Source organism: Schistocerca serialis, chromosome 5 (genome assembly GCF_023864345.2).
Source record: "Schistocerca serialis cubense isolate TAMUIC-IGC-003099 chromosome 5, iqSchSeri2.2, whole genome shotgun sequence".
NCBI classification, from domain to species: Eukaryota; Metazoa; Arthropoda; class Insecta; order Orthoptera; family Acrididae; genus Schistocerca; species Schistocerca serialis.
Window position 1 is genome coordinate 387,119,453 of NC_064642.1, and position 25,056 is coordinate 387,144,508.

The 25,056-nt window shown below is 39.7% G+C and overlaps 1 protein-coding gene across 1 annotated transcript in view; it reads right to left on the bottom strand.

The window, feature by feature from the left end:
• LOC126481096 (helicase SKI2W) overlaps window positions 1–25,056 on the bottom strand; it is a 150,951-nt gene that overhangs the window by 4,517 nt on the left and 121,378 nt on the right. Inside the window, exons 17-18 of the mRNA XM_050104616.1 lie at window positions 24,837–25,021; window positions 8,699–8,842 (exon numbers count right to left, since the gene is read on the bottom strand). Of these exons, the coding sequence (XP_049960573.1) occupies window positions 8,699–8,842; window positions 24,837–25,021 (329 nt within the window). The remainder of the gene's footprint in view (window positions 1–8,698; window positions 8,843–24,836; window positions 25,022–25,056) is intronic.

The window sequence follows — 25,056 nt, forward strand, 5'->3', positions numbered from 1 at the left end:
ATAATTGAGATGTCAATTCATGGACAAAATCCTGCACCAGTAACACTTTTGAAGTTATGTATGGGTGTGGAAGCAGCATGGCTCAATATTTCTGCAGAGGACTCCTGATGACTTGTAGAGTTTCTGCACTACACTGGGCTAAAGGAGGTCTGACTTGATATTAGGAGATATCCCACGACTTTTTTTCATCTCAGTATACACCTCTATATACATGCTAATGTCTCTTATCCTATCATAATGATCCCTAAGCAGGAAATACAATGGTAGCATCAGCATGGTTCCATAGTCTTCCTTGAATACCGGTTCTCTAAATTTACGCTACAAAGTTCCACAAGAATTATATAGTCCTTCTTCCAAGGATTCCCATTTAAGTAACGCGTGCATTTCCGTTACTCTACACTATCTAGCATCTTGTATGAAATTTCCTTTATAGATGCGGTGTGCTTTCCAATAGCACTTTGAACAAATTTAAGCTTTTCATTTGCTTTCCCTACTGCTGACTTTACATGCTCACTGCATTTCATACAACTTGTTAGTATCACTTTTACATTTCAGAATAGATGAAGTATTATGATGCCAAGGAAATTCAGGACATGGTGTTCCAATTGACTTCCCAAAGGCATGCCACTGAGACACAGCTGACCCACAGAATGTGTATGTTGTTATGTATGTTGTTACATCATTACATGGCAACAATCTTGTAATGACCGTCAACACAGTATTGCACCAAGTGACGGTGCATTCCCTCACTGCCAGACAGCCAAACAGTCACCAGGCTATTATTTATAAGTGCTAATTGAGCCACCCGGCAGAGGTCTGAGTCAGCATCAATAACCAGTGGCTGCTGGACCCTCCAGCATCAGCTGGACAGCCATCATCACGATCAGCCCACCACTTGTACGCCAAAGTCTGAAGTTTGGGGTGCTGTGTTGCCTCACCTTTGCACTACTGCCCAGTGCTTTGGGCTTCACAGGTCAATGCCTGCTGAGTTGTGGGAGTCCTGACCACCAGCTCCTGCCTCAGCACCCAGTGTGACATCACCGCCAAGACACCATGCTACAATGCATTGTTACTTCCCATGAGCGAGAAATTGACAACAGACCATGCTGTAAAGTTTGGATGCCATGGATTGACAATGGGATGCACCATGGGACAAGAATACACAATTGCATCTGTTCTATCCTTGTTGGAACAACTAGGAGTTAATGAGTGTACCACCTGTCTTGTTGGAGCCACCTTCATCTCTGATGGACTCCTGCATTCCTTGCCAACCCACTGAACCCACCATTTCCAGGTGGTAGGGCCCAATGTCATCCTGCAAACTAGCACTAAAACCTTTTATACCTACTTGCTTACAGGATGTGAGATGCTCAATATATTCCCCACAATCTTGTAATTGGGTATCATCAGATTCTTCCTCTTTGGTAAAGCCATTATTTTGCAACCAACCGCATTTAAAGAAATCTGTCATTAATTACACCAAGCAGTGATTTTGAAAAAGTTTTCTGCACTGACAATTGTCCACTGACTTTACTTTTGTGTAGACAACAACATCATCAATAAAAAATCTTATAGTGCCTTTGATCATTCCCGATAAATTGTTTATGGAGATGACTAGAGGCCCTCTTAGTTTTCTTTGGGAACTTAAGATGTTACTGTCATTTCTGTTCAACATTCAATATTCACTATACCATAATGGGTTCTATTAGTCAGATATTCATTGAATCAATTATATATCTATGAAGATACTATGTATGATAGTGTCTTGGTTAGTAGTCAACCATGCACTACAGGGTTCCACCTGTTCGCCTGCATTTACTGTTGGCAAGATTGCAGAGTATAAATAGGGGAGGCTGTGATACATATGATGTACTTTTCCTGAATCCATACTGAGAGAAACTTGTTTCCATCCAGGAACATTATAAAGTGTGACCTTAGAATATGTTCTAAGATCCTACAGCAGATAGTTATCAGCAATACTGCTCCATAATTCTGTGCATTCAATCTTTTATGGTTTTTAAACAGGTGTGCTGCACTCTTTTCCAGTTGTAAAAGACTAGTTGCTGCACAAGACATTCTCGAGCTGGGAAAAAGAGCTAATTCTGAAGCACATTCTAACGAATTTGACCAGGGACAGGTATCTTGTTTGGTTTTGTTCAATACTGCAATACTAATAGATATACCCCTCATTCATAACATTTGGTACAGTAGTGTCCTTGTGTGTAAATACATTTTTAAATACAGGATTTAGAATTTATGCTTTCCATTTGCTGTCTTCAGTTTCAATACCAGACACAACCAAGAGAGATTGAATGGAAGTTTTGGATCCATAAACTGACTTTACATATGACGACAACTTCCTACAATTTTCTGATAGATTTTTCACCATCATCTATGAAAACTATTGTAGGCTCAAGCATTACACTTCCGATGAATGGATGCATTGCTGCTACGTTTTCTTTATATGTTTCCCTACAGCCTCTTTTGTAGCAAGATAGTAGTAGTCTCTGCTTTCTGTCTTTTAGTACTTGATACATATTTATCTAGCCTGCAGTTTATAACATCTTTCAGCTTTAACCACAATTGTTCTGCATTTGACAGATCAGAACTAAATGTTCTGAGTTGTTTTTTCATACTTTTATGACTCAACCATGAAAATTGTTTGCAATGCAGTATCTGGTATTGACCAGCCAGTGGTCACTATGAGACTAAAAGAAGGTGGTGCTCATGGTGACGTAATGCCACGATTGTCACCAATGGCAAAAAGGAGTGTTGGTGGAGAGTACTTTATGTACCTTTGTCTCCTTCCCTCACCCCCTTTTCCTGTTCTGGTTGTGAATGGTTCAATGACTGTTGACGAGAATATGTGAGAACTTGATCACCTAAATTTTACCTGTGTGCTTTTTTCACAAGATATATTTAAGAGGAAGCAATATATTGGTGAACTCTTCTAGGCAAGTATGCTCTCTCAATTTTTACTGCGAACCAAATTGTAATGCACAACACGTTTTTTAGTGTCTGCCACTGGAGTTGGACAAGCATACTTGTGACACTTTCACGATAACTAAATGAACCTGTGATGCAACGAGTTGTTCTTCCTTGAATTTTCTGTATTTCTTCGATCAAGTCTTCATGGCACAGGTCCCAGATTGACAAGCAATATTCGAGTATTTGTTCAATGAGGGTATTGTAAACTATCTCCTCCGTGAGTGGACTACACTTCCGAAGGGTTCTTCTAATAAATCTCAATCTGGCATCTGAATTGTCTGCAATTATTTCTGTGGAGTCATTCACTTTAAATTACACATTATACATACTCCCATATATTTAACATATGTGACTGATTCCAGTGATTGTTCTGCAATTGTGTTTTCATACAATAATAGGTCTTGTTGACGGGCAATTGCCAATACTTGCACTAAATGTAAATCCTCTGCAGGTGTTCGAGCATTTCACTACAATTCTGTAAGAACAGACTCATCTGGGAAAACCTTCATGCAACTTCTGACTTTACCCACTAGGTCATTCATATACATTTTGTGAAAAGTAATGGTCTTATAACATTTCCTTCAAGGTTGTATGAAACTTTTATGTTTGAAGATTTCCCTCCATTAGGACTCACATGCTGTGTTCTACTTGCTAGAAACATTGGAACTCAATTAAAAATTTGGTCTGCTGATATTCCATGGATACATATTTTGCTCATTAGGCATCAATGTGAACTACATCAAATGACTTTCGAAAGTTAAGGAACACAGTATAAACATGGGCCTTGAAATACAGTGACTTACGGGTCACTTGGACTAACAGAGCAAGTTGAGTTTTACGTGATTGTTATTTGCAGAATCCATGTTGATTCTTACAGAGGAGATTTTTGGTCTCCAGAAAAGTTATATGTAATATGCAAGCATAAAATGAATTCCAAATTTCTACAGTATACTGATGTCAGCAATGTAGACCCGTAGTTCTGTGTGTGTGTTTGGCCATCCTTCTTGGAAATGTGCACATTTTTCCAATCTTTGAGAATGCTTCACTCCTCCAGCAACCTACAGTACACTGATGGTAAAGCAAATTCTTTTACATACTTTTTGCAGACTCATATAGATATCCAATTAGGTCCAGTCATCTTTCTTCTGTTGAGATATTCCACTTGATTTTTCTGTCCCCCATTCACTTATATTGACATTTGTCATTTTGACATCTGTGTTTTTTCTCATATCTGCTAAACACAAATATTGTTCTACCTTTCTTTACGTTCCTATTTACTGCTGTATTCTTTGAAAAAAGTGTCAAATATTTTGTGAGGTGGTAGTGGGGGGAACTCAGTCCATATTCATCTCCGAAACTGTAAAACACATCTCTTCTACTGCAAGCTCTTTGTTTTCCATGTTATGGGAGGACATAGTATGGACAAGAACAAGAAAAAAATGTCCAGTAAATATGGGCTCTAACTTGCATATCTCTTGGGGTATGAGCACTTGTTTATCTGTGAAACAAGTCTCTTCAGCTGAACATGTGCTTGTGTGAGAAAATCCTGCACCTGAACTTCCATACAATCAAAGACGAGATGGAACTTCAAACAGATTTATTAACTCTCCACATTTGCAGTGTTACTATAACAAGAAGAATCACTGAATCTCTGCAAACAACAAAGAGTAAAAATCGGTAGTTGCTCTGCTATTCTCAGAGCAAATATGGCGCATCGCTGCACGCGAATCACCATGCCCCTAGCAGTGAAAACACTCGGCGTAAGGACGGCATTCTACAGTCTTCATTTTGCACTTACGTGTGAACTTTGACATGACTATTGCACATGCCGACTGCAGTGTCAGTGTGTAGTAGTCACTATAGGAGCCCATTTGGAGAGAGTGGAGCGTGGTAAGTCTTCTCTCTATCTGTCCGGAAAATGAACATGTCTTCCTGAGCGAGTCATGCAGTTTGCTTCGTCTTGATGTGGTTGAAGTAGTAGTGAAATAAGAAGCTGGATTATAGTCTCTTCCTTCTCTTCTCTTCTCTTCTCTTGAAATCTTTGGCAGTGAAGTCGGCACCTCTTTGAACATGTAGGCTGGCTTAACTCTATTCATTGAAACTGTAGGTTGTTTGCTATTAATAAGAATGTCCATGGTATGTAAACTTCTGCGCAATGCGCGGTGTGGTCCAGAGTAATGTTGTTTCAGTGGCAGTTTGACAGCATCTGTGTGAAGCATAATGTGCGTGCATGTGTCCAGACTTTTATGCATGAACGTCGTGTGCTGTCTGTACCTAGTGGCTTTCCCTGGTTTCACGCAGTCCACAGTCTCCTGTAAAGTATGTAGGAATTGTGGTTGATTGTTAACATTGCATATCTTTGTGGCATTGACGAATTCACCCAGTAGACGCAGCGACTCTCGATATACAAGTTCTGTTGGGGAAGCCGCAATGTCTGGTTTGAATGCAGTCCTTAGGCCAAGTAGAACAATGGGCAGTGCTGAAATTAATGGGGTCCCATGGCACATCTGTGCTGCCTTCAAAGTGCAGTGCCATCTTTCCAGCATGCCATTACTAGCTGAGTGGTAGACAGTGGTCGTATGCTGTGAGTATCTGCAGGACTTGGCTAGTAGAATGAACAATTCAGACTCAAACTGCCTCCCCGTCGGTTGTTATATGGAGAGGGCAACTGAATCTGGCAGCCGTGATGACATGAAAGCTGCTGCTAGCATTTCTGCTGAAATGTCGTCAGTAGGTACTGCTTTCGGCCAACGCGTGTACCTGTCGGTCATTGTCACTAAATAGTGACGGCTGTCTGAGGGAGGCAATGGTCCTACCACATCTCAGTGAATGTGAGCAAAATGCGAGCTGACATCCGGGAACTCCCCTATTGGAGCATGCACTTGGCGGGCAACTTTACATAACTGGCAACACAGACAAACTCTAGTCCACTGATGACAATCTCTGTCCATGCCCAGCCACACAAATCTCTTTGACACCAGCTTAACCATTGCACACACTCCTGGGTGATACAGGTTATGGAGGTTATCAAACACTGTTTGGCGGTACATATGGTCGTGATCTGCCATGCACTAGACCTTGCTAGTTTCACCCGGAATGTCGACCAATGCAATTTTAGCGAATTTTTGTCATTGCAAATTATTGCTTGTAGTTCAAGGTCTTCTTGCTGCACAACTGCTAGCTCTGTCATGTTCAATGGTTGTGAAATACCAGATACTCTAGATAAGCAGTCGGCCACCATGTTGGTCAATCCGGCAATGTGCAGCAAGTCTGTAGTGAATTGCCTTATAAACTCGAGTTGAGAGTACTGACATGGTGAGCACTTGTCACTGTTCTTACTGAATGCGTATACCAATGGTTTGTGATTGGTATAAACCGCGAAACCCCGTGCCTCAACCTGTGGTCTGAAGTGCTTGATTTGTCCTCTGGTGCAACCAGGATCTGCGTGTAAGCCTTCACACAGTCAATGACACTAAATATTGTTGAGCCAGGAAGAACATGATTGTAATCACGTAATAATGGTACTGGGTAGTGGTCAGGAATAGTCATGGCATTCAGCTCTCGATAACTGCCGCCACATGGACACTGGGCTCCACCTTTTTTACTTACTAGGTGTAATGCTGATGCCCACAGACTGGACAATGGGCGAATAATTCCCTCCTTCAACGTAAGATCAAACTCTGCCTTTGCTATTGTGAGGAATCCGGGCACTAATTTGGGCATAAGGATCTGGACACGTGCACACACATTATGCTTCACACGGACGCTGTCAAAGCGCCACTGCAACCATCCTACACTGGACCACACCATGTGCTGCGCATGAGTTTACATACCAGGGACATTCTCATTAATGGCAAACAAGCTACAGTTTCAATGAATAAAGTTAAGCCAGCCTACACGTTCAAAAACGTGCCAATGACACTTCCAAAGATTTCCAGAGAGGAGAAGGATGGGACTACAATCCAGCCTCCCAGTCCACCACCACCTCAACCACATCAAGTTGAAGCAAAATGCATGACTCGCTCAGCAAGACACATTCATTTTCCTGCCAGGTACAGAGAAGACTTATCGCACTCTGCTCTCACCAATGGGGCTCCTTTGGCAACTGCTAAATAGTGACAGTGCAGCTGGCACGTGTGATAATCACTCGCATCGATGTACGCACATGAGTGCGAAATCAAGACAGTAGACTGCACTCCTTATGCTGAGTGTTTTCCATCAGAGAAGCTGTTATAATGTCTTGGGCCTCTGTGGCATATCGCTGGTCGAGCTGGCTTACAACCAAAGAAAATTTTGTGTTATCAGCGATTATTCCAGCATAGGAAAAGCCTGCCTCTACCTGAGCAAACCACAATATGGGATTGTGGGCCAAATGGGTGGCCAGGTGTGATTCTGTAGATGATTCCATCGATGTTTGCTAGTTCCATAAGGCTAAATTTTGTTGGGGTCACCACTGACGATAGGTATAACTGTGAGAGAAAATCCCACACTTGAACTTCTGTACAATCAAAGATGAGATGGAATTTCAAACAGATTTATTAACTCTCCACATTTGCAGTTGTGTGCAACCATTACTGTAACAACAGGTCACAGAATCTCTACAAACAACAAAGAATAAAAATAGGTAGTTGCTCTGCTATTTTAAGAGCAAATGTGGCGCATCACTGCAGACAAATCACCATGCCCCTAGCGGTGAAAACACTTGGCGTAAGGAAGGCATTCTACTGTCTTCATTTCACATTCAAGCACGAACTTCAACATGAGTGACTATCCTTCCTCTAAAAATATTTGATGCTTCTTTTTAAAACCGTGTATAATGGTCCTATGATCACCGATTCCCTGTTCTACATGAACTGAGTCAAACAGTTTGGGTCTGTAACCAGAAGATCTAAGATGTTACCTTCGCAAGTCAGTTCTCTGGCTGCTCAAGGTAATTTTCAGTTGAGGAATTTGGAACAGTTTCACACAGTTCCCTGTCCTCATTATTTGTCATAATCACCGAGTCTCCCACTCTACAGATATTATGTTGAAATCTTCTCCTAATGTTGTAAAATGATCAGCAAATTTACACATAACATTCTCCAAGTTTTTCGTCAAATGGTACACTACTGTGGCTAATGACGAAAAATCTCTGAAGAAAAACATCAAATCACACAAGATAAATTGTATAAGTTTAAGTATTTCAGCCACAAGTATTCTTCTTCATCAACCAATTTATTAAACATAAGAAACATTAAGTAGGTAATTGTTTTGCGTGTTCTCTACATGGATTTTTCAGAGTAGAATTATTATAATTTTAATACAACGATTAGGTGACAAGCTCTTATTGAACAACACTGTTTTATAAAAGAAACAGATACAGCTAGTACAATATGGCATGGGGCTTTTGAAGGCAATGTAAACAATGGACAAAGTGGAACACCTAAAATTTTGTTACACATCAAAAGCTTTGCTACAATCTGGTAATCCTGCAAGAATTTACTTTTAGTACATTTCATTCCTTTGTTATGTGATACTTATAAGATATATAGCAACAAAAATATGATGTATCATTACGCAGTATATAAAGTCATAGTACTTTCATGAATCACAATTAGGTTACATTACGCACCGTATTAGGACACTAATCCTAGAAAGATATGATTCAATTACTGCTAAACAAAGTTTGAAATACAGCATTATGAAGTGGACGTAAACTAAAATGACATACCTTTCCCATTGCCCATTCATAAACAACTTCCATTAGTCCAAAATTAAGTTCTTCAACACTGGACTCGTCATCCTGGTTTCCAATATTAAGGCTGATTTCGGCATCCCTTAATTCTTTCTCAGTTTCCATAACTTTCTGTTTGGCCTATAAGAACATCAATAATAGACACATCTCTGTAGCAAATATAACAATACATTGTTTTTAAAAGAATGCCAGTCTTAATGCCAGATCTCCAAACTTATCCAATGGTCATTAGCAGACATACATCTTTTTATATACATACGATATAAAAAGACTTGTCTCACATTACAACATGGACACAAACTTATGAAGTCATTATTTATAGTTAAATCTCCAGTTTAATAACAGAAAGCAAAAATGCTAACCATACAAGAAGGCAGTTAGTATAAAGCATTTACACAAAACATGGCATACAAGCACAATGACTACAGCCTGAATTTTTATGCACTATCAAATTGTAAAAGATGAATTCATACCTGCTGCGTCATACCATTAAACACGCAGAATCACAATGTGGCAGCAAAACAATAAAAATAGTACACAACAACAGTCAATTTCTTCAAATCCTTTTAACTTAGCCTCATTCTTTTATCAGACAAAACATTTCTGTACATAGAAAATGACCTTACTATGTCACAAGAAGTGACAATACGCAATTAAGTGAAGACATTTCAGATAAAGTCAAATCAAGTTGAAGGTAATTTACATTTTTTCCTTTTGCTGTCATCTTCATAAACTCAAAACCACGATTTGATCTTATCTTTTGTTTCAACACCCACTTCTCTTCAGTAATTGTCAGAGATTTCATGAGTTGCTTTGTTATTGCCACAGGCTAATGTGCAAAATTTGATAGGATGTGAATTGGTCTTTCTTCACATGGTTTTCTTGAATGCCACTTCTGCAAGTAGTATTAGTGGCTTTGAAAGTGTCTACAACCCAAAACTGGAAGAAAAAATAGTTACGGGGCAGTAATGGAAGGCTTTTCAATAGTATGAAGTAAACAGTTGTTAACTCCAATAAATATGGGGGACTGTATGGTCTTTTACCAACTTAACTTCTTCAACATTATCATAGTGAAAGAGGGCTGCATTTTCCAGGAACCCAATCTGGTTAAAATAGGTTGTGGTGGAAAAGCTAAATATCTCAGTGTATCTCTAAATGTGGCAATACAAATAAGTGCTTTCAAGAATATCTTCAGTAGCAAAAAAGTCAGCATACTGATGTAATTAATACTGTCAGAAATAATATCAAACATTTGTATTTTGTCTGTTGTTTACCTTGTTTGTGCCTTCACATTGTTATATTGTAGGCACACTGTTTCAGCTACATGACATTGCACATATGCTGAACATGTAACAAGCTTTAGGTTAGCATCAAATATTTTAACTGCTATCCTGGTCTTCATCAAATATGGGGTGGCATCACTTAACAACAATAATCCCTTTTTTTATTTAAATTTATCAGCATGAAGTATACTGACTTTTATGAACATCAACCAAGCTGAAGCATGGTATATGGGCTCACTATGAAGTTTACAGACTGCAACAAAATTTGCAAAACTGCTCATGGTCTGTTCTTTTGGTACAATTCACATGAAAAAAGAAACCTCCAACAAAGGGGATATGACAAAAATTATTGCAATATGTGTACTGAGGCCATAAAAATGATATACCATGCATATAAAGATCTAAATTAATTTCGTTGTACTGATGAATTCTTCAAAACATGCATTTATTCCCCAAAAAGGCCAAAATGATAATGACTAATGGGATCTAATACATAAATGTTGTAGAGGTATTAAATATACAACTTTGAACTGCAAATTGCTGTCATTTTTCTTGCAGCACATTTGAGTTACAACACTTGCAATTGGTAACCTGGCAATATTATGGTGCAAAACAACAGTGTTAGAAAAGAGACAGAAAGCTCAAACATTTCTTTCATCCATCCTATGAGCTTCCACAGAGTTTGCACCAACCTCCATTCCTGGCCAAAGCCAGAATCTGCACACTCTTAGAGATGCGCAGTGCACGAGTCAAACTAAGTGATGTACTGCTCTGCGCATTTACTGACAAAGATTTGAAGGCAAACATAGGTTAATCCTCTGCAGAACTACACTACTAAATCAGCCTAGAAAAGCTTTCCCAGCCCCGTTTTAACCTGTGAGATGATAGAAAATTTAAAAAGTCTAATAGCTATGCAACTAGTCTTGATCAGTTTCCAAGACCTGACCACTGGACTGGAATATGTACTCCACTAGTGGTTCGCAAATTGACTCCAACTGTATCCCAAACACTTCTGCCAATTACAACCATGAAAAAAAAAAAAAACGAATAAGTGTTTGAAGTCAATAGCAAAAATATTACAGAAATCAACACTCAAATTTTCACAAAATGAATGTAATTTATAGGGTTTAACTAAACTTTGCTAAATCTGCCTCATTCACTGAATACCACCTCCAGTCAGCTATTCAACCCATGATCTGGTATAAGGGCTTTGCCCACTGAACACGTGCGTGCTCACAGAAACACGGCACTTGTCTTGATGACTGGAAATAACAAGACCAAAATTCCACATCCGCAAATGGGAACACATTCGCAGGTTCTTTGAGGTTTTCCATATTTGAAAATAAGTTGGTTGATCGCTGGGGATCACTGACTACCAATTTTAGAAACAAGCTCTGAAAACACCTTCACCCTAAAATGCCCAAGACATCCTCCTCCTCCTCCTCCTCCTCCTCTTTCTCCTCCTAATATGAGACCTGTCGACTGACTCCTTGATTTCACAAGCTCCGAACCACTATATGGAATTATTTCAACATTCAGACTTTCTGCCAGTCACAGGTAATGTGCAAGCCTTTTAGCCCAGTCAATAAAGACCAAAAAAAGTTCAATTAGGGGAAAAAATCGTATAGGTGCAAATTTTCGCACAGTGCTAGGAGAGAGTGTCCTAATAAACATACCAAAAATCCTGACCAGTGGGGTGTGAGAGTTGGGGTGGGGGGTGGGAGTGGGTGTGGGGTTAAAGATCAGGTCACTTAATTACGATTTTCTCGAATAACTCAAAAACTGCATCTTCTAGCAAAAATGTTCCCAGAACAAAACTAAACTACATTAACTTTCCTACAATAATGTGTAACAACAACAACTGTACATATAATAATTTTTTCTTCTGATTTTCGATAAATTAGTGTAAGCAATGTTTTGATTTCTTTTCTTGTTCTTTTCATGTCGTTATGTTAAAGAAACTGTAAGCAACTTTCGATGTGAATGTTAATATTTATGTCAAATTTCAAGCAATGCTATAACAGAATTGAAGTGTAACCCATGTTGAATCTATTGTAACATGTTTAAAATTGTAATTGTGCGCCTGGTCCATACGTAGGCAATGTATTAGGATATGTGGAATGTAAAACCTTTGGTGAATACCCTGTCTGTAGGGGGGCAGTAAAAGGTGGATGGCAGGTGAGCGCGGGAAAATGCACACGGGCGCGGCACGGCATAACGGGCTCAGCAATACAGTCGGAGTTGGGCATCGGTCTGAGGAACACGTTCCGGATCGAGGAGGCTATCCTGGAAAAAGTGGTTTTCATTGAGCCTCGGAGGTGCCGTTTCCGACGATTATACAGCATGGCTATATTCTATAGGCACTGAATTGAAAAGGATTACGACGCTAAGAAGAAGCAAAGTGCCGATACAGCAAGAGCCATAGCTGTGATTGTATGTGTGCTGTGCGCCTCGCCATCTCGTCGCCCGCCTACCGCCGCATCAACATGAACAGGTTGAATCTTTAGAATTGTATTCGTGTGGACCAGTGTTAATTTTGTTCCTGACTATTCAATAATAACTTAACTTTTACCAGAATTGCCCTATCAATTAATTATCCTCATCACTAACCGAGACAGGGTCCTTTCCACATGTTGTGCAATCCGAGTGTCCCGAAATGAAGATTTAAAGTTTATGTTAATAAGAATTACCTGCAGACCTATCCATGCTAGAAAGATGTTTAAGGAGCTTTATTGTTAATGAAAATATAAGCAAAGAACAAAGGTCTGACATAGTTGGAAGATAATTTTGGAATTGGTTTAGCAATGAAGCTTAATTAATTTGAGATAAAAATAATGGTAGTTAAATGAGGAATTAATAAGACAAAACAGAATAGTAACTCATATATTGTAAATCTTGAGTGCTTAATGCTCCTAATAGTCAATAGTTTCAACACAGTGAGCATAACAGTTTTAGGGTCCCCCCCCCCCCCCCCTCCACTCTTTCTTTCCTATTCATTTAAATTCTGAAGTGTACTGAACTGATTTGACCAGTAAAGTTAAAGTCAATATAAAAACCTAAATTTATCAGTGTTTTACCCTTATAAAAATTGACATTGTATGTGTGTTTCAAAAGTGCTATTTCTACGGTAACCTATGCCCGATTTCAGTCAGATCCATAGACAAAACGCAGTTTGTAGTAATCATTATAGTGTGATGATGTATATTTACAGCTTGTCCAAATTAGTACAGAAAGGGAAAATATTAGTTCAGTAGATTTTTCTGGTTCTAAAATTTACCATATAATGCAGTAATACTACGTGTTGTTATGCTTGTACGTACATCCACTTGTACAAGGAAAAAACTTACTTAATGCCTAATTAGGCTGGCGACCGTATTATTAACAATTGGTAGCATCTGCTGTATATGTTTCTTGCCCGTCCTAACGTGTAATTGCACTTTAGACTTGCTTGATGTATCATTGTTGTTACTGAGCTGGTGTAGGTCTGATTTTGCCTTCATTCAGGTACACGGGGTCAACATATTTACTAAAATCCTTTCTTATAAGGTGAAGCCCGTCAACTTACTATAGTACAGGCTTTAAAGAGTTAACGTACACCCGAGCGTAGACGTTACAAATGGCGCTATTCCTTTTTTTCTCTAGGACCCATAGGTTCTGTGTTCAGGAGAAGAAAAAAGTGCAGATTATTAAAAAATATTGTTCTAATTAAAGGTTATGTTTAAATGAAGTGGGTTAGAAATAAATATTCAATGTATCACATTTAAATACAGTAGACCCATATTAACTGATGATTGTGCAACAGGGTTGAGGGGGGAGATGTGTGTGGCAGAAGCACAAGCGAAGGTAGTTTGCTGGATTGTGTTCATACATGTCCCGCCTTCATAGGTCTGCAGACTAGAGGCTGAGCATGTGATTCCTCACAAGAAGCAGCTATAGGATATTTTGCAGGGTTGTGCAGGTGCTCCGTAGTGCGTCTTATTACGAGGGCTATCCACAAAGTACATTACATTTTGGAATTAAAAATAAATAAAGTATTGGAAATTTTTTTTATTATATACAGATGAAAGCCACACTTAAATACTACTTTTCTACATAGTTGCCATTTAAATTAAGGCACTTATCATAGTGATGGATGAGCTTGGAAATTCCTTCATCGTAAAATTCGGCCGCCTGCACCTTCAACCAGGTGGTTAATCAGTAACCCGGTAAAAATACGATTTTTGTGGATTTCCTGGAAAGACAGCTACAATAAACTCTCAAAGGTATTGCCAAACTCTGCACAACCTCAGAAGAGCAATACAAAACAAGCGCAGGGGAAAGTTGGGCTCAAAGATCTTGCTGATTCACAACAACGCCCGGGCCCACACGGCAAATGCCACTCGTGAAGTTCTTGAATCTTTTAAGTGGGAGTTGTTTCCTCATCCGCCGTACAGTCCCAACCTGGTACTGAGCGCCTTCCACTTATTCCCAGCAATGAAGAAGTGGTTGGCTATGCAGCGTTTTGATGACGATGCACAGCTTCAAGAAGAGGTAACCACGTGGTTGAAGGCGCAGGCGGCCGAATTTTACGACGAAGGAATTTCCAAGCTCGTCCATCACTACGATAAGTGCCTTAATTTAAATGGCAACTATGTAGAAAAGTAGTATTTAAGTGTGGCTTTCATCTGCGTATAATAAAAAAATTTTCCAATACTTTATTTATTTTTAATTCCAAAACGTAATGTACTTTGTGGATAGCCCTCGTAATTACTGGTGATGCAGTGTGCACACATGCTCGGGGGTGTTTATTTTGCACAAAATGTGTCAACACTACATGGAATACAGATATTAGCTACCACCAACACTGAAACAGGTCATGCTCATGGAAGGAACACATGTAAATCTCTGCATGCTGTGCTACGCTCCTAGAGTAGAAATTAATTTTTTGTCATCCTGCATGGCAGCTGCAGTGTTCTTCCAGGAAAGACAGCTTTCTCCAACATGAGTGCTGCTCAGACAGACTAAAACTCCCCAGCATTTCATGTCTAGGTCTCTTAAGTGAGCAGACAAAACTGCACCAAGCTCGTGTTTACATATTGGAGTTATTTTCAGTTTATTAAGTGAGTACTTAAGTGCTGCTATTAATTGAGGTATTATGTAAAATACATTCCTGTGTGTTTATCTTTTTTAGTGTGACATTGACAGTGCATATGTGGTGATGGTGGCAAACGAATTGCACTGATAAATGTGGCACCTTCCTGCTGTCTATCATTGACAGAATATTGTAAAGCCCTGTAAATTGTTTTAATGTCATGAATGACCAAAAAATTATTGCACTTCTCTCTTCATTAATTGCGTTAGACGTGGAATGCATAAATATGTTCCATTAAAGAATCGCTGGCACTTGTAGAGTGGGCTGCACTGAGTGGAGCCACTTACGACACATCCACAGTATATCTTCCAAAATTGGTGTGAATATATCTGATGGAATGAGATTGATCATGTTCAAGTCTAGAACAGTAATCTGCTGTAATTGACTGTTTGAATTATGTTGAAATATAGGAGTTCTTTAACATCTAGTTGACCTACTTCTATTGCAGAGGGAGCCAATTTAAGCTTCTGGCCCTCTTCAGATTGTGGTAGAGCTGAGAATGGGGTAATACCCCTCATGCCGTGAAAAGTATTCCAGACAGTGATAGTGGAGACAAATGAAATCAACAGTGTTGATTACATATTGACAGCATGTTACAACTGGAAAAGGTTCTTCAGTGTGGAAGACAGTTAACAGCTCCAGCTGTTGAGCTTTTTGAAATAATAGCTCATTTAACAACTGCAAATAAGCACTCACTCAATAAACTGAAAATAACTACACTGTACACATATAAGCTCAGTGAAGACTACTTAGGAAAGAGAACTGGATACGAAATGAAGGAGTAGTTGTCTGACAACTGAAAAGCTAGCTGGGCTCAGCCATGCAGAATGACTAAGGATCAGTTTCTCCTCTAGCAGTGCAGAACAATGTGCAGAGATTTACTTATATTCTGTCCATACACATGACGCACATCAGTGCTATTAGTACCTCAAATATTCTTTCCATGTGGTGTTAATGGGTTTTGTGCAAGATAAACACTTCCTGGACACATCTGCACACTGTGTCACCAGTTATTCGTATGGTGCACACTGGAGGATCCGTGCAACTTTGTGAATCACACTATTGATGTAGTGGGGAATCACTTGCTCAACCTCCAGTTTGCAGACTTATGAAGGAAGGAAATACATGAACACAATCCGGTGACATGCCTTCCCTCACACTTCTACCCCACACATCTCCCCCCCCCCCCCCCCCTCCCCAACCATGTTACAACTCTGGAACACGATTTATCCCTTAATACAGATCTACTGCAGGTGTGGTGCCTTTATATCACTCCTGTCTGGAGCCTGTGTATTGGGAGAATGACTCATGCGTGCACAGTGATAGATGGTCTGAAGCACGTTCTGTCGAGTTCATAGTTCTAATAACCTTCATCCACCAGAGTACATTAGCGGACAGAGACATTCAAGAAACAGGTCAAGAGGATGTTTTTGTGAATTGTTCTGTTTTTTTCTTGAAGGTTTTTTTGTTTATTTATGTTTGTACAGTTTTGTGTATGTTTTTAAACGTGTGAATGGTGTATGAATGTGATCTAAAGCAAATATGTCGATCATTGTTATACTGACAAATGCTGCATGAACTAGCATGAGAAATTTTTAAGACAGTGTGAATATAGACAAGGGGAATTTTGTGTCATAATATGTTAAGTATGTTTATGGTAAAAGGTAAGCTAATTTGAGTGCAAATGAAAATAGTCACTAACGTTAAGTATAAATAAAATATCAGAATATGAAATATTTATGTCATGAAAAAATACAACTCGAAAGTGTGTTATTTGTTGTGATTGGTTAGTCATGAAAAGCGTGGACTAACACGGGAGAATAATATTTCTCTATTGGCCTTAAAGAAAATTGACCAATCAGAATGGAGTATCCTTCGTGTGTCTTTTCTCTTAGAGATAGAGAATGGTTAGAGCAGTCTAAGGAGTCAGAGCCCAGCCTTTCAACGCCATGTTCGTGTGTAGTATGAGCTCAGAAGGAAGTTGTAATTGCCGGTTTTAGTTGTGCCACATGCCTCAAAAGTGTTTTAAAGTGAAGGCAAATATATTTCGGTGTGACTTCTGAAATTTTCCCGGCGTATTTCTTTTTCTAATAATTTCCGGGTATGCAGCCGGATCCCGTCGACATTCTGCTCTTTTTACCAAAGTGCCTTTAATGGAATCATTACATCTTATTGGTAACTTATTCAGTGCAGAAATGACAGCCTTGTTTGAACATATACTCTCCTCAACGTACTTTTTATTCAATGACGAATTCTTTGAACAAACAGACGGCATCGCCATGGGGAGCCCTTTGTCGCCTGTGGTAGCTAATCTCTTTATGGAGGACTTTGAGGAGAAAGCACTTGAGTCTGCTGTTTTAAAGCCTACGGTCTTCTGGCGGTACGTAGATGATACTTTTGCTGTATGGCCTCATGGCAAACAGGGACTGGAGAAATTCCTTCATCACTTAAACTCATTACATGAGAACATCAAATTTACGATGGAGATTGAAAAAGAGGGCACTTTACCATTTCTAGACGTGCTAGTACGCCGTAAGAGTGATGGGTCATTAGGACATTCTGTGTACAGGAAAGCGACTCACACAGATCTGTATCTCCAGGCGTCAAGCTGCCATCACCCAGCACAAACAGCCGGTGTTCTCAGTACCTTAATACATCGAGCGCATATAATATCGGATGATGAAAACCTCCACGCAGAATTAGAACATTTGGAGAAGGTTTTCAAAGAGAATGGCTACACTTCTCGCCAAATAAGGAAGGCCATGCGCAACTATCATAACAAGAAGCAACGCACTGAGGACGCAGATGATGACTTTAAATCAACTGCGTTCCTTCCATACGCCGGGAATGTGTCGTCGAAAATAGGCCGATTACTGAAGAAAAATAAAATCAAGGTTATCTTCCGTCCACCAGCAAAGAACAGGGCCCTGGTTGGATCCGTTAAAGACGATTTACAACTGAAGAAGGCAGGCGTCTACAAAATTCCCTGTGAATGTGGCGCTGCATATATTGGCCAGACGACAAGAACTGTCCATGAACGATGTATAGAACATGAAAGATACACCCGTCTGCGGCAACCGTCAAAATCGGCAGTAGCAGAGCACTGTATTTCTTTGGGACATTCAATGGAATACAATGTAACAAAAATTTTATCCCCAGTTTCCGGTTTTTGGGATTCCGTAATCAAGGAATCAGTGGAAATACGTCTTGCCAATAATCTTATAAATCGAGACAACGGCTTTCAGCTGGATAAAAATTGGAATCCTGTTATTAAAATTATACAATCACAGCGGAATCGACAATGTCATTCGATATTCAATGACTAGATGAACCTTTATTTCCACCACCGAGGGCAGCACGTACAACTCGGCTATGCTGCGCATGTCAACACCTGACGCATGCGCTGTAGGATGCCAGTACATTTCACATGCGCGAGATTCGGCATAAATACCGCGACTGCACCTGGGCTCTTCAGTAGTTGTGTACTCACCTGATGATGGCCGGACGTCTCTGCGCCGAAATATCGTGGCAGAATGTCGACGGGATCCGGCTGCATACCCGGAAATTATTAGAATATTCCGGTGTGTTTTTTCTTTAGAAAGTATGGATTTTTTAAGTAATTTTGTGTATGAGAAAAGACAGTAGTTCCACGTGGCATATTGAGCAGATCGGTGACCAAAAACTTGAGTGAATTTTCATTTAAGAGCATTCTGTACTTATTAGCTGTTCAGATTTTGGGAAATACATTACCATGAACTTGCTAACGTGAATGAAAGGGTTTGTGCATGACTGTGTTAGGATTAGCATGGGCTAGGCAGTGAACTTGTAATTCTCAACTTCAGAATATACCAAAGTTTTACCAGTATTTCCACCCTTCATTCATAGTTAAGACCTTCCCCCGATTTTTAGAATAGTTACATTGTATGCAGCCTTGTGTGAGTTGCAGTATGGAAGGTTTCTACTCGGCTTTCCTACCGGTGATCTGCTGCGACGAGTTCACAGGCAGGTGCTGGTATAATGCCAGAAACGAACTACATCGCCACACACGGTACATTGGCTGGCAAAACAGACGGAGTCATGGTGGTATCAATGAGCAGCAGTACAGCAGGGTAGCGCTGCCAAGTTACATGATGAGTGGGGACCCTGAAACTAGTTCAGCAGATGGAGGAGGTTGAGCTCGCAGTTTCAACACGCTGAGGCTACAGCATTCATCGAAAGATAAGTTAAGCTGCGCGCGCGCGCGTGTTTGTGTGTGTGTGTGTGTGTGTGTGTGTGTGTGTGTGTGTGTGTGTGTGTGTGTGTGTGCACGTGCTGAAGGACTGAGTAGCATGGAAAGCGATAATGATTTTATAAATATGAATAATGAGGAAGTGCTTCACAAACTACCACATCTGAACAGAGAGAAGGAGTAGATGTTAGAATAAAAGAGGAGGTTTTTGGTGATATTTCTTTGTTATTCATGGATGGTGGAGTAGACTCTGCTTCAAGTATGTCTGTTAATGTAACCAGTGGAGATAATGTAGATCCCTAAAGTGACATTAAGCATGAAATCGGTAACAACCAATTGTGTGATAACAATGTTGGTAGTGTTACTGAATCAAATGTGTCAGATGTGGATACCAAATTTGGTATAGTACTGGTGGAACAAGATAAATAGGAAACAGTAATGCGGAAAATAGAACCAGGAAGTATGCAATAAATGTTTGCAGCATTAATGCGTTCTATAAAAGATGGACATACTAATTTGGCTGAAACAATTGTTCAGAAAATCAATGAAAAACTTGAAAAGTAGACTGTGGTTTTAAAAGAAATGTGGGAAAACAATTTGAAGTTGTTAGAAAGTAAAGTGGATGGAAAAATTTCTGAAGTTGAGAATAACTGCCAGCAATTAACTAAAACTGTAAAAATTGGATTAACAGATACCTTGCAAAAAGTTGCTATTGGAAACAAACAAAGGGTAGATGCGATAAAAGAAAGTGTGCAGAATGTAGAGGTCAAAATAGTGGCGGTACAGTCTATAAGTGTAAATGATCACAAATTGTTAGACAGTAAAATTAGTTCTGAATATGCCAAATGTATGAATGAAGTAAAAAGTGTGTCTGACTGAGTGGGCGTGTCTTAAGAAAATGTCATTCAGCTAACTAACCAGGTAGAAGAGGTTGAAAATAGTTGGATGAGCATAGCAGTAGATTATGCCAAGTTGAAACCAACCTCAGACATGAAACTGACAGTAGTGGGTGTAGTTTTGTAGCAGAATTGTCTGAAATATCGTATGTCACTAACAGGCAGTTTTTACGTTTTGACCCAACAGGAAATGTACATCCAAAAGAATTTTGGAATGACTTTGAAGGTGTTCTACCTAGTTTGTGGTCAGGCAGAAAAAAATAGGGTTCATTACATCTAAATTCTTGGGAGAGCATAGAATTTGGGGGAATATCGCTATTGCACAGTACAATACTCTAACGTTTTTTAAAGAATATTGGGGCAAGCTAAATAGCTTCTGGACTGGGGAAAAGTTTAATCCCAGAAAAGAAAGCACAAGAAAGTTTCCGTTAAAATGGATGACAAACTTGTCACATTTAAACAATGAAGTCGAGCCAGAACAGATTGTTATGGGTCTGGAAGGTAAACTGCCCATGAACTGGTGAAACAAAATTATTGCAGCTCCGAAGGATGACATTTTTCATAAATTCATTAGTTATTTGGAGGGAGTTGAGAAGCTCTCGCATGAAGAGGAGCATGCAAATCGTAATGTACGACCACCAAATAATGCAGAACCACTGCAGAATGTTAACTTTAAAAGAATTGGTTTGTACTGTGGAAACAGCAGGAGCAGAGGTGCCGGGATGTGGCGCTATCCAATAAAAGATAGGCGAAATAATGGGGAGCAGGTGCACAAGTATCGCTCGTATTCTCAGGCGCGAGAGGATGATGTTGCGCCAAGGCGACAGCAAATGGAGGTAAACATAAGACATGGTACAGAGTCCCAGAATCCGTGAAACTAAATGCCATCCATGAAAGAGCTAGCATTTACAAGACGGGAAGTAGTAATTTGAATATGCAAGCAAAATCCTTTGTATGTTTTAGCACTAAACAGGCAGGGATTATATGTGAGGAGCCGAAGAAGGTAGTAACAACAGACAAAACGAGCTACATAAAAATCTGTACATCTAGCAGAGGTTTAAGTGAGTTTTTGGACAGGCATAAACAAAATAAGCGCTGTATTGCACACAAAATGGGTGATGTATTAGCGGAAAATGTGACAGAACCTGATTGCCAGAAACTCTTTAGCAACCAAGTTGAGTCATATCCTGGGGAAGGAGAAAGTACAGAAGCTGCAGAATTACAGGAGATTAGTGATGTCAGTGTAGAAAAATACTAGCATCTATAAATGATGATATTTGTGAAGCTATAAGGGAGAGGCAGGAAAATGGTGACCAAAATGAGGGTCAGCTAACTAACTGTAGAAAAATGGGGGGGGGGGGGGGGGGGGGGAGAGAGAAAATGGAAAAATGCTGGTAAAATTTTTGGAGCTGTCATTAGTGGACAGATGATCCGAGGCATGTTCCCTTTTTGAAAGCAGTTGATTTATCCTCTACTGGCTTGCTAGGCCTATCGCAGCTTCACCAGAGCCCCGTTAGCCGTCATGTTTCAGGGTTCCCATAGGGCCTTCCCAGCTACCGTAGCGGTCCTGGGGCACACGAAGTCCCCGCTGTACATCGCCCCTATAGGCAGTCCCCTACTTTGTGCCGTTGCCCATCTCCCACGACTTGGACGAGGGGTTGGACTTATGGGAGACTTATGGACAGACGACAGACCCAGCCAGTGGCTGGAAACTGTCCAAGATGATGACGATGATGATGATGATGATGATGATGATTAGTGGACAGAATAATTAGTATGGGAGAGAAAGTGATGTGGGTAATTCTGCAAAAAAACTGTGTAATTTCTGGAAACAGGGAAGGTTTAGACAAAAGGGAGGTTGTGAATGATTTGATGGAGGAGGGTTCTGACACTAGCAATGAAAGGAAGTCCAGTAATTAGTCTGCAAGTGCGTGGCGAAGAAGTACAGTGTTTAGCAGATAGTGGCAGTGATTTTTGTACTGTGAGTAAAGTTGGTTGAATCATTGCCAAATAGAAATGAACTAGTAATCATGCCAGCAATGGGGATGCGATAATTGTAGCTACAGGAAAAGTTAAAAAACCTATTAAACACGAAGTTTTGTTGCCAGTAAAAATAAATGGTAAGCAAGTACTCCATAACTTCCTTGTAATCCCTGATCTATGTACAAAAATGCTAATTGGCATAGATTTCTTTAACCAGTACAAAGGGAGATTAAATTTTATTGAAAATGTAGTAATTTTTGAAATAAATGGGAAAGATGTGGTTGTACCATTTTTCAAAAAAATAATTTGGCCAAAGAAGAAGTAGCCAGTATACCAATTAGGTACTGTACAAGGGTGGGGGATGTAGAGGGCTACAATGAGTATGGGAATGTTTTTGTGTGTGTGTGTGGGGGGGGGGGCGGGGGGCGGGCGGGGGGGGGGGGGGGGCGGGGTGGAACCTGAGGAAATGAAGGTGGTACAAGAAAAAATAGTGAGACCTCAGAGAGCATTGCAACCTACGCAGTGCTTGGTGTTTGACGAACACCAGGCGCTCCAGTTATTGACAATGCTACTACTTCAGTTTCTTTTCGTATTGTCAATCTTCCTCTTCCATCATTCTCAACTATTCAGACTGCCAACTGATACTTGCAACTTATTGAGTACACTGTACAGTTGCTGTCCATGGTCAAATATGCTAGTGCAACCTGCACGCTTGGCTGGCATCTGCATTATGTTCAAGTACGCATTTCTTGCAGTGTTTCCATACTTTTGTCTGACCCCTATAATAAAACTGTGCAGTCTTACTAATTATGTTTTTACTAACTCTAGGTGAACTATTCACTCTACATCTGACTGTGACACATCGGATTAATCAGCACACAAGCATGTGATTAGATTTTAGTTAGTAATAAGAATATGGAAAATGAAATTTGTACTGATGCAAATTTTGAGCTTAAGTACTGGTAGTTACTGAAAGTCTGGCCAGAGCCTTGGACTGGGCATTCAGAATGAGACTATGGTGGATGCTGGATGTGCAATACTCTGTATGGACTATTAGTTACAACTTTCAGTTTCGATTTATAGTCTTTCATGTGTCTGCCCTTCATGAAATTTGTGGAGTTGAGTCATGATCAGACTGTTGTTTTATTTAGTGGCTTCTCAAACTTTGCCGATTATTTGAGTGAGACCGATGAGAACTTGTGACCGTTTCAATAGTGTATGTTGAATGAGGATTTTACTTTTTCATACGTTAGCCACAGAGGGGACTTGCATTTATTTGTGGCTTTTTTGGACAGTGATTACTCTGAGTAAGAGTATTTGGTATTTGTAGTGTTGTCTATATGAAATAGGGGTTCACAAGTTGGTCTATGGACCTTAACTTCTCTTCAGGACACTCTTTGTGCAGGAATTAGCAATCAGTAGTTGACTTTGCGTCAGGTTAGTATCCATGATAGGCTCAGAGTTATGCAGCAGCCACTAGTTCATGTGATTTTTAGTCAAATATACTTTTAATTTCATCACAAACGGGTGCTTTTTGACTACAGTGATTTATAGTAACTTGCCCCCATCATTAACTTAGCAGTTAATTATTGCTTACTTGAAAGAAATTGGGTGCAGCTGTTTATTAACTGAACAGACAATGATGGATGGGAAATTCTCTAGGCAGTAGAGAGCCAAGGACATTAATTGTGTTTGTATTTTTAGTTCAAACGGCAATATGTAAGCCACAAATTGCAACATTGTCGCGTCGCAGTTTGGCTCTTGATTAATATTATTGTGTCATTAGTGAACATTAGATTTACTGAACAGCCACAGGAAGGCCATTTGTGTAAGCAAAGAATAGTTGTGGACCAATACTAAATCTTAAGGGACTCGATGTTTTATATTTGCCAAATCACAAAACAAACTTTATATTTCAGTACTTTAGAATTCAACTACCACAAAAAAGAAAACATTGGCATCAACAGTTTGAAAAAGGTCACTGAGTGTTTGGAGGATACATGAATAAATGGATACATTAGAGCTCTGAAGATATGGAAAAGGTATTTTCATAATATAATAAGGGCTGTGCAGCTGAGTAATATTGATAATGAAATTACTAACATGTTAGTGACTGGGACACGTTTCCCCGAGTCCATATCATGAAAGATTTACTTGTGGAAGTTGTCAGTCATGTGATCCAAGTCATGGAAGGCAACAGTGAATTTAAGCACAAAAATAATGTGTTAGCACATTCTGCAGAATGCATAAAAATTATTTGGGGTGAAAGGACAAAGACGAAATTATCAAGGTGTGAAACTTCTGCCTACACTGTTACTATATAAGTCAGCCTCCTTATGAAATACAAACCAGTGTTATTTATACAAAAATATGTCTATTCAAACAGAAAACCAAACAGCACATAGAACTTGATTATAATCAAATAAATTCCAGTAATATTCATTGCTGCTACCAGCGACTCGCAGGACAAATTAACACCAACAAATAACCCAGGAAACCTCACAACAATCACTTGAGTAGTTGGTAGATTTTAAGGTAACTGTCTATTTAAAAAGAATATATGTATACAAGGATTGGAGCATTCCATACATACCACTGCCAGGGCAACGGCAGCTACTTCCTTCGGTTCAGTATCAGTCTTTCCTTCAAAGACCAGGCTAGACAGCACTGCTGCAATCTCTGCAGGTCGAAGGTTTGTTAGTATGTTACGTAACACTAACTCTGTGATCATCAGTTCATGATTGCGCATTTTGATAGCAACACGACCTTTCAATTCCACTGCAGGGAACAATACACAAACTATTAACAAATAT